The sequence below is a fragment of the Microplitis mediator genome, chromosome 5 (genome assembly GCF_029852145.1).
Source record: "Microplitis mediator isolate UGA2020A chromosome 5, iyMicMedi2.1, whole genome shotgun sequence".
NCBI classification, from domain to species: Eukaryota; Metazoa; Arthropoda; class Insecta; order Hymenoptera; family Braconidae; genus Microplitis; species Microplitis mediator.
Window position 1 is genome coordinate 26043528 of NC_079973.1, and position 11427 is coordinate 26054954.

General features: G+C 29.7%; 2 protein-coding genes across 3 annotated transcripts; one reads left to right on the forward strand and one right to left on the reverse strand.

The window, feature by feature from the left end:
- Positions 1-17: 17 nt before the first annotated feature.
- Positions 18-7507, reverse strand: LOC130667372 (uncharacterized). The gene is made up of 5 exons (XM_057468883.1): positions 7279-7507; positions 6433-6523; positions 4166-4387; positions 3862-3970; positions 18-811 (listed from the first exon to the last, which is right to left on the reverse strand). Exons 1-5 carry the CDS (start codon positions 7351-7353, stop codon positions 616-618), a joined length of 693 nt encoding a protein of 230 aa, XP_057324866.1. The 5' UTR covers positions 7354-7507; the 3' UTR covers positions 18-615.
- A 1147-nt stretch (positions 7508-8654) lies between these two features.
- LOC130668049 (prothoracicotropic hormone-like) lies at positions 8655-10788 on the forward strand. 2 transcript variants are annotated; one of them, XM_057470042.1, is made up of 4 exons: positions 8655-9196; positions 9277-9394; positions 10001-10354; positions 10436-10788. In XM_057470042.1, the coding sequence occupies exons 2-4, from the start codon at positions 9377-9379 to the stop codon at positions 10598-10600; spliced, it is 537 nt and encodes a 178-aa protein (XP_057326025.1). In that variant the 5' UTR covers positions 8655-9196; positions 9277-9376; the 3' UTR covers positions 10601-10788. The 2 variants fall into 2 exon arrangements, with proteins under 2 accessions (XP_057326025.1, XP_057326023.1); XM_057470040.1 differs by having other exon boundaries at positions 8655-9394.
- The last annotated feature ends 639 nt before the right edge of the window (positions 10789-11427 follow it).

Sequence of the window (11427 nt, forward strand, 5' to 3'; positions counted from 1 at the left end):
TTAAAATTTTTTCATTTATATATTATACATTTAATCAGTACAGATCTTAAATTTAAATATATTTATTTTCTGAATAACATTCAATAATAATTTAGTGCGACCGAAAAATTTAAATTACAATTTTGTTTTTTTAGTCAGTATACACAGAAAAAAATTTAACCCTCCCGAAATTTTTCGCATTATAAATTAAAGGCAAAAATTTTCTTAGATCAATAAAAAATTTCTGAGGCGAAAAAAAAATTCTTGCGCCAATAAATTTTTTCCAGTCATAAGAAAAATTTAGTCTTCAATTCATAGCGCAAAATATTTTATTTTTTTTCTGTGTAAAATTTAATTAAAGACATTTTGTTTAAAATAGACATCCTTAATGATAAATCTTAAAACTATACATCATTATTTGTCAATAGATCCAACAATAATATAGTTTAGTCATAAAAATAAATACTTTGAGATTAATTATTATTAAACTTTATGTAAAAAATAAATGTCAAACTTTGACGATAATAAGTCATCATAAGCCATTATAAATTCAAAGTTTGTCAGTGATGTAGAGAGCATATTAAGTAGATGTATATTGATTTAAGTACAGTAGAGTATTTTGTTGTCGGTAGTTGCTTAATGTTGCCTGGCTGCCAAATAGGCATTTGCGATGCGTCTCTTGACGAAACTGTCCCACCCAGAGCGATCTATTTCGTCGAAATTACGTTTGACAAAGTTGTCAAATCCTGTGCGATCAATCTCGTCAATGTTGCGCTTCAATGATCCCTCATATATTTCCATCCCATTGACAGTGATCGGCCATCCTGACTTTCTGCATTGACAAATATAATCTTTATATTTATATATATTGTATGTTGTATTTTTAAAACCCTGCCGGCAAAGGGGCATTGTAATTTATAATGAGGAATATTTATCAAAGGTCTCAACGCGAACTCATGAGGGTGACATTTCATTTAAACGTGATACGGTCTTTCAAATATACAATAATATCAACATCACATTTATGTATTTCGATATTTCATCAGCGTATCCGCGTGTGTTGTGTCATTTCGAGATAGATACAAATCGAGAAACAATGTGCGAGTCTCTTTGACAGATATCACATCGTGCATACCCTATTACACGTAATAAAATAATAATACTTTTAAAACACCTCATAAATAATAACTGAATTACATTTTTTTTTTACTTTTGTCATTTAATCCTCGGAATAATAATTTTTTTTTTTTAATAAAATAATAAAATTCACTCGGTTATTTTTATTATACGCGACAATAAAATAGAAAAAAAATTATTTGTCGGGACTGAGGATTAAAAAGGAATGAAAACGAAAACTTAATAATAAAAACAGTAATGAAACTTTAACGAAAGTACTAACCGACAGCTTACTTTGTTTATCTTTAAAAGTTACACAAAACAGGCAACACAATAATTATAAATTTTTTATAATATTTTTTCCCGGAAATTTAATTAACATTTTACGATAATTGAATTATTAATTCGTTTCTTTTTGATAGAATGCATGCTCAGGTAATTTATTTACTTATTAATTAATTTTTGGCTTTGATCAGAAAGTTACCTGCGGGCGATAATTTACAAAAAATTATTCAATATCTCATTTTAAAATTGTAATAACGAGCAAATTAAATTGTGAATATTGAAATTTCGAGATACTAGTAAAAATGTTAATCGAAATTATGATCGAAATTGACGGGTACGTAATTAAATAATTGAATCAATGTCATAAAAAGTATATCAAAGTAAAAACCAATGACGTTGAATAAAAAAAATTGATAGGACACTTAAAACATAAATAAATAAAAAGTAATAATAAATGCCCAGTTAAATATAATATGAGTAGAGTATAACTTTGAGTGGCCATCAAATGTTTATTTATATCACGGATCAAAGTACTTATCAACAGAATTACCGAAATTAAATCAGCCTCAAATTTTAAAACTTTACCGTTTTTATAAATACGCTCATAGTAGTAAAGATTAATAAATAAAGTTCACACATTATCCTGTTATAATTCTCGATAACTTTTTCCCCTCATACAAGGAAAATTTTTTTGTCTATATTTATCGCTGAAACTACTTTTGTTCGCGATCAAAATAATACCGCGTTAACTTACGATATTTAATATTAATATTATTATTATTAGAAATTAATTAGCAGCTTAAAATTAAATCATTTTTTATTCTACTCTACTTAAAATTTTTAATTTGGAAAAAAACTTTATTTTTATTTAATTTACTATAAATCAAAATTATATGGAGACATTAAATCTATTTTTATTTGTTCGAATACTTTTTTAACGATTTCCGTTATTTGTTAATCGTTAAAATTTACTTAAAGTTTAGAATTTTTTATAGAATTGGTTTGAAGATTCTAGTAGTTGTAACTAGCAAAATATTACCAATAAATTAATTTTGAAAGGGATCGGATGTGCCTTTAATTACACTAACAAACATAAGTACCGATCAAAATAAATGGGGATTCTACGGTTTCCGTGGCGCCGCCAAATAACTGCGAATTCATACAGAACTCAACAAAATAAGACTCTTTTAAAGAATAAAATTTTTCGATATCTCACTTAGTTTTTGAGAAAAATCGATTTTGGGAAAAATGTGATTTTTTAAAAAAAGTGAAAAATTTCATAGATTTTAATATCTTCAATTTTTTTAGTATTTTTTTCCGAAAACTACATTTAAAGATGAAAATTTTGAAAAAAAAACGTCTGAATTAGTCCATTTTTGAAAAAGTTACAGCTATTTGATATAAAGTCTTATTTCGTCAAGTTCTACAAGAATTCGCGGTCATTTGACGGCGCCACGGAAACCGTAGACTTCCCAAATATATATATACCGCGTCATTAATTCCAAAATGTCATAATTTCATGCGCCCTTTTGACTTTACGAAACTTTAAAATCAAAAGGGCGTATAATTTTTTTTTGAATCGCTAATCATATTGTAGACTTATTCTAAAGCTGAATATTGGAAACAAAATTTCGAAAGCTAAATTTGTAATTTAAGCTGTGCGCCCTTTTGGTTTTCAAATTTTTTTTTTTCCAATTTTGAGCCATAATATAAGTCTACAAAACGACTGGCAATGAAAATAAAATCATATGCCCTTTTGGCCTTAGAGTTTCCTACAGCCAAAAGGGCGTATAAAAATCAAGTCTTTTTGGAAATAGTAACGCGATATATTCATACAAATGTCATATCTTGAAGCAGATAATTAAATTTAAAAAAATCATTATGCTTGTAATTATGATTATTATTGTTTGTATAGTAGTAAGTAACGGCTCCTTAGTATTTTCTCAGTTACCTTGAACACGTGGCAAAGTCAATAGTGTCGGTTCATCGATTATGTAGGTACTATAATTAGAAGAAATGTAGCTTATACCTGATATATGTCCCCGATGTTACAATTATTAACAATACCTAATGCTAAAGATATTAAGGCTGAACGGGACATTAATTTTAATACTAAACTTTGCCTACACCCACACGTCTGTTGTATATATTTAATGTAAATTAACTTACTCGCGAGTTATATTGATATAATCATACAAATGTTGTCACTATTATCGTCACAGTATTCTCATATTTGTGTTTATATTGTAACTCACGATCATCTCGTGTGGACATAACTAGATGTATCACATATATATGTACACATTTACTCAAGCATTCAAACAATCAAAATGATTAAATGTGTGAGTGTAAACGTAAAGTGCATTCAAGTTAATTAATTTCATTATAAAATAAAAAAAATGTTTATATAGACATGATTAATGATATTTATTTTAATATAAAAATGGAAGACTTTAATGTTTATGTGATAAAATCTTTTACCTGCGGAGATCAGAATCTCTGTTTTCAAACGTCAGTCCAGGATTTAAGTGAGATGGCTGACGGAGATGGGCACGTGTTTCGTCTCTGGAGTTTTGAATTCTTCCGGCACCTGGACGAATTAAATTTGAAACAAATGTGAGTTAAATTTGCGATAGTAAATTTTGTTTTTGTGATAAATGAAAAAATTTATTTTAATTTCAAAATATTTTTATTTTATTCGCTTAGACATCGTACTCATCAATAACATTAGCATCGGCTTAATTGATATATTAATCTGAGGGTAATTATTATTATTATTATTATTATTTGTAGTTATTAGGACGGGATTGCATTTGGTTTTGTCGTTGGTACTCGGAGCGCTCGAGGGAACGCAGAAGATTACCGCCGCCGATCGAATCCAAATTACGTAAACGAGGGCCATTATGACGCTCTTGTAGTTGTCGCAATAAATTGCCACCTCCGATGTGGTCCAAATTCCGTACTTGAATATCTTCATCACTCAGCTCGTCATTGCGCTGGGCCCATTCTGAAAAGTTTATTTTTCTTTAGAGTTAGTATTCGAATTGTAGAAAATTACTACAGGACAAGCCAACGCATTCATCGATCTACTGTTTAAAAAAAAAATTGTATAATGGAAATAATGGCTCGTTATGAACAAAGCGATATTTTTTTTGTTTTTACCAAGTAACAGGCGTCATTACAAATAATGAAGTGATACGTACCTATTTTTATCACAATCAGAGATAAAGTCAGTTTACAGAAGCTGTTAATAATTTTAATATTAGTAAAAAATTTTTTAACGAGTCACAGTAGTTTAGCATGAAAGCAGGTAATTTATTGTCTGACCAATGCAACAGCCCAAAAAATTAATTTCTATTTACGGAGACCTAATTTAAAAATTAGTTTTCCTATCGAGCTCCAAAAGCAAAAAAGTCAAATTATTGAACCGAAAATTCAAAATTTTGATACTAAAATATTTAATTTAAAAATCTGTAGATCAAAACTAATTTTTTTGGCTGTTTAAAATGAAATTACGAGAGTAAATTTTTGGAAAACACAAAAAAGTGTGTGATTATTAATCTTACTTGAGACGCAAATCCTGTATAAATTTAAATACAACCAGAAAATATGAAGTGTGAACAAAATGTGTGTCACTTCTGACTAAGAATCATAATTAAAATTTATAAATATTAGAGTACATGGTACATAATTAAAATTAAAATTAAAAAGAAATGTAATAATTTTTAGTTAAGCTCTATATTATTATTAACGACATGTTTAAACATGTAACGAGGACGCGGATGGAAAATTATGATTGAAAATGTGTGTAAAGATAGCATCGTTGAGGTGCGATGACGAGTCCTCAGAGATCTATACAGTGTTTTTATGCTGTCATTATACTTTTCATAGCACGCGACTGCCGTTTACAGTAATCAGCGTTAGTCATCATTTTTCAAAGAACCTGCATGAGCAGTTTTTATTTTTTTAAAAAAACTAAAACAACCCCTCAATTTTCTGTGCAATAAAAAAAATGTAAAAGGTATTTTCTGTTAAATAGCATTCAGTAAGTGAGCAAACAAGTGCAACAGCTTACTGGTTTATGTACATAGTGTTCGGCATGCGAGGGCGACAAAGACTCGCAGCTCACATTATAGGTCAGTCACGCGACGGACTCATACCCACACGGAAATGATGCACTACATAAACACTCAACTCAGTTATATGCGAGTCCTTCGGAGGGATTTTGCTCTCTACTCTATTCCCTATAGCCGAAGCTTTTCCGTGGCATCTTTCCCGGATGAGACGGATTGTAAGCACAACAAATCCAACTTACAAATAAGAACCTAGACGTCTTGAAGCTTTAAGTTCATCATCGGGTTACACATCCGTTTACATTTCGCTTTGACAATTTGAAGACCGAAGGAAAATTCAAATGGATTTTCCGGATTTATTTTATTGTATTGTGGATTCATATTTTACATGATTGCAAAGACATCGAGTATGATAGCGAGGGATATGTTATTTTATCAGACAGAGACAATGTAGGGCATGAATGAATAATTCAATGGAAAAAATGATCGTTTATGATAAAATTATCTGGCAGTAAGATCCTTTTTTGCTGACAATTTTTGATTCACAAGAATTTCGATTGCCATACACGCTAAATGGGTTTTAAGCGAAGCAATGAGACCGAGGGAGTCGAAGGGACGAAAAAATTACGGGTGAAAGCTTTCAAAGTGTCAACTGTTGGATTTTCGTAAATTACCAGGGAAAATATTGAATTCCTGGAGTTTAAAGAATAGAGGAGCTTCAATGCAGTATAGTAGGGAATCAGATTGTGTTATCGGAATATGCGTCCATTTGTTTTACAAGAAAAGCCTGACAAATCACCTCTGGACGTAAGCATCGCCACCATTATTTTAAAGCTTAATCCGATAAACATTACCAATCACCAGATTTATTTATTTTTTTTTTTTTTTTGACTTACTCTCAGCTTTACGTTAGATTTCGTTTTTTTTTTTTATTTATTTAAAGCGTAAATTATTTTTTTTAGTGTAATAATTAACTCACCTAAAGCTGCATACGATCGCGCTAATGCTTCAGCAAGTTCTGGTTGCGTATAAACTCCCTCGTTTAATCCCATTGTCTCGTCATGAAGCTGCTGATAACAAAGATAATTAAATTTTAATTTGATTTTAATCACCCATTTTTTTTTACTCCCAATAACTGTACCCTTAATGTAAAATTGTTATAAATTAAATAAAATGTAATGGCGGAAAAAGTTGTGGTCGGTAAATTTAAATAATTTCCAATGCAAAGTTGGTGAAAATAACAGCAGGAAAAGTTGGTAATGTTTTAAATTAAAAAATGTTGGTTGCATAAATTTGAAATCATGGTGAGCTTTGTCGGTGGTGTACATCGCGGAGGGCGAGCAAGGAATTCACGATGGAAACTTGATCCTCACTTAGGTATCAGTATGCATGGGAAAAGTTGTGACCGTGCGGGTAAACTTGACGCGAACAACACGACATGGAAGTTAATGTGCATATATCTAACGCGTTATTAAATTTGCAAGGATGTCAAGACAGGGTAATTTATTGCAACATATTCACCTTTTGAAACTACCCTCGATATTACTTTTATAGACCATCGTATTAACTAATTAACTTAATTAACTTCGCCCTTCCTTATAATAAAGGTATTACTTTGTGTATAAAAAATAAATTTAATAATGAATATAAAAAAAAATTTAATAGGAAGCAACAAGTTAAAAGACTCACATTTTAGTAAATACAAGTTAATTATCTTTAATTTAATTAGTTAATTAATTAAAAAAAAAATTCTCTAAAAAAATAAATTTCTTAATACATTTAAAAAAAAATGGTTTTTAATCATTTAATTTGAAAATAAAATTACCTGAATTGGTACAGCAAAAATACAAGTGATAGCGGCAAAAATAAATGCCGATCCAATGAAACGTGTGGTCATCATGGTCTTGATTCAAATAATTAAAAGTAAAAGTAAAACTTTTTGGTGTACTTTAAAAATTGAAGCGTATGCCGATAGATCGGATTTTCTGTAGAATCGGTTGGTGTACTGGTGGATCGGAGAAACGCGTGAGAAACACAATGACTGGGGTGCGTGCTACCGTTAAATATATAGAGAGCTTTCCGCGGGTCGCGGGGGGAGTGGGAAATAACCGTTTGCGCGCGCAATCAGTGGTTAAACTCTTTGAAGACATACTTACCGAGAATACGCATTGTAGCCACGCAAGAACTTTGCACCTGACTTTTTTTCGACATTTAAGCTGTTAAACCTCATTAATTACATTTTATTTGGTTTATGCTAATCACCTTTTTTAATTCAATATTCAAATTCGTTCCCAAGAATTAGATCGGTAACTATTTGTAAATTACTAATGAATAAATATTTATTGCTCATTACCAGGAATTATTTTCCAATCAGAAATTCCTGCAACTTTCAAGTTCATTAAATTTAAACATAAAATTATTTATATTTTTTCATGGCAGAAAAATTTATAATAAAAGTAAAAATAAAAATTTTATTATTCATTACTAATTAGTTGTGACAATAAATCATTAATTTACCGTCTGAGGGAAGGCCTTAAATTTTTTGAAAGTGATAAGTATTAGAAAAAAATGATTAACTATTAATAAATAATGTATACAATGAGTATACCCATGTAATTAATTCTTTATAACTGATTTTCTATTCAAAGGCATAGATTTTTTTAATGACACGCTATATACCCCCGGGTGATGATATCAAAGAGGTAGAGTTTGATTGTAAGAAGATTTAAAAGTGAAAGGACATTACCCACGAGCTTTTTTTAATCACCCTCCCCACAATCGCCCGGTTTTATTGAGAAATTTTAATTAATCGAGGCTGATTATCATACAAGTGTAATTCATCTGAAAAATAATTACAAGAATTTTTGAGATACCATCAATAGAATAAACAAAAAGAAAAGAACAAATTCACCCAACCGTTTTTTAGCCTGATTGTATCTGCTGAATATTACATTTTAATTTTATTCTCCGCGGTAATTTAATATGAAGACTGAAAAATTTTGTAAACAATAAAATCCGTAAACTGGTACTCAGTTTGCACAGAAAAAATTTTTACCCACCCCAGAAAATTTTCCACAGTATGAATTAAAAAAAAACTTTGCCTTAGACATGCAAAAATTTCTAGTGCAAGAAATTTTTTCTCCTAAGAAAATTTTAGTTTTCAATTCATGATGGAAAAAATTTCTTGCGTCAATACAAGAAACCTTTTTTTTCTGTGTACCGAAAAAAAGTTTATTGCTGAGAGTCTGTTAGAATTTAAAAAGAGGTTCATGTTGTCACCGAAAATATTTATATAAGACATTAGACCATAGACATCATGAGTGAAGAGAATAATAACAACAGGTCTAAAATTTAAAATTTATTTAAACCCATGGGTGCTATATTACCGCTAAAAATATATATACTTTAAATAAAATTTTATTATCATACAGAAATCACGAAAATAAAAACGACTATTAACATACATCACATACATCATTACTTATCTTCCCTTTATTCCCATAAATATTTAGCCGTTTTAAGAAAAGTTATTCTTACAAAATAACATTTTTCAGTGCATTGACCTCAAGTGATTAACCTGTTGGTTAAACAATCTATTGATTTCAAAAAATAATAAAAAATATTTCAAATTAATTTTATATTTAGCTCAATGTGTCAATTCTGTAAAAGACAAGACAATGTTCGGAATGACGGTCACCCGAAACCGATCCGATTTCTTTGGGGTTTCAACAAAAACTCCAAAGGTAATTATAGATATCAAATAACATTAATGGATTCTTTGTTAGAGTATCCAGGAATAGTTACACCCTCGTTTTTACTATAGGGGTGTTTCTTTCATTAAATTTCGTATATAAGCCGATGTTAGTTATTTCTTGGACGCATATCTGCTAAGTCGCTCTGAGAATTCAAGACTTTTGCTCAGAATGAAGAAAATTATTTTAGTAAGTTAAGTGTTAAAGTGATAATTCATTTTTTTTATTCAAAATATTCCTGTACAGAAAAAAACACGAAAAATTTCTGACACAGTAACGCGTCGCTTTGAACTTTAAACAGTTTTAAATAATTATTTCAGGATTTTACTGAATTAGTGAAATTTTACTACTAAAAATTGTATTTAATAAAACTATTAATTGAAACTGTAATTCTTCGAGAATTTTTTCAAATATTTACAGTTTTCTATTGAAAGTGCCGCGTTACTACACGGCTAGAAAAACAACTTTTAGAAATATTTCATTTTCTTCTTACAAAATATTATTGGAAATTTTAAATTTCGCTCATTTAAAGTGAAAAAATTTCTAGATTTCATTAAAAATAATTTTCTTTTTAAAACCTTGTTTTGGAAAACTGTAGATAAATTAGATTTTTTTCTATGAAGAAAATTATTCTTCAAATTAGATATGAAAGTAATAATTTCTATTGATTACAAAAGTTTTTTTCCGCAGTTTTTCATTTTTTTTTTCCGTGCATTTTGACTTAATCCAATTGAATATCTGGGTAATGATTTTAAAAGTAATGAGTCGAGGTAAAATAATTTGAATATTTTTCAGGCAATCTTAGTAGGATTGACAGAAAATGTCATTGGACGGACATATAATTCAGCGCATTGGACAAACGTTATTTTGGATCCCGATTCGAGTGACAGTAGTGATTTGGTGAGTAACCGTGACATTTTGTATTCATCTAAACGAAATGGGGGTGTAGAGCAGCTCGAAGAGATGCACATCTCGCCGAGGGAATTGTGCTCACTGGGCAACCCTTGGCAGTGGTTTTGTCCCTGTGAAACTGATTACGGAATCGTTGATCTTGGTCTCGGGAATTACCCTCAGTACCTCAATACCGCCCAGTGTATTCGAAAGCCGTGTCATGGAAAATTTAATCCTTGTAAAATAATTCACTACAAGGTACAAACTCACATGTTTTTTTTTTTTTTTTAATTTGAAAATTAACTGAATGAATAATGAAAGTGATCTCAAATTATTTAGATGCACATTCTCAGCCAGAGGGATCTGGATGACGTAAACAGCGGGAACGATGAGTCGTATATCGAGCAACCAATTCTCCCAGAATCTCTCCGCTCAAAATGGCAATTAAAGCCGATAAAAGTACCAGTCGCTTGCGTCGCTTCAAACGAAGGAAGAACCAATTAAACGATCGAGTATTATGATTTATACAATTCAATGATATTATACAAGTGAAATGATATTAAATTCGTAAATAAAAATAGTCATAAAAAAATATTTATTTAAATCTGATTACTATGCATACAAATGGTATTTTATATATTTTATTTTTCTGTGCAAATAAATTGTTGAAAAATAGCCACTGTCATACGAAATAACTTAATGGAAAAAAAAAGTAATAAATAAATATGAATATATATACATATAAAATAAAATAATAGATAAATATGCTTTTAGAAATGATTCGTATCGTGACTATTTTAACATTAAGGAGCTAAAGTGACGACCACGTTTTACGTGCTCGGGATTTTTTATGCTGTTCGATCTAAATTGCTGTTATTTATTTACTTATTTCTTTTTTCATTGATGACCGCTATTGATTTATTAACGTCATGATAATCCATAAGTAATTTTAAAAATAATTTTTAATAATAATGAAAGATAGATATTGTGAGTGGGCGCGTTAATTTTGCTAAAGATACAGCGATAGAGTAAATATTTGGGCGATGATAAGGATTTTAAAAAGCTTGATAAGGTACTAACATTTGAAATCAATGAAATGTGTGTATGGAAGTGTATCATAAAGTAAGAGAGCTCTTCTCTTTAGTTTATAGTACACGAGAAAGCCACTTTGTCAGGTTATTTGTTCAGTATGCTTGTTATTTTTTATTTTACCTCAAGCACTTGGCCGCTTTTACAACTTTTTAAAAGCCCTTATGACGACGTTCATTCACAGATTCCAGGAAAAAATCTATAAAACAATTTTCTGATTTTTTCAAAGGCTCGAATAATTT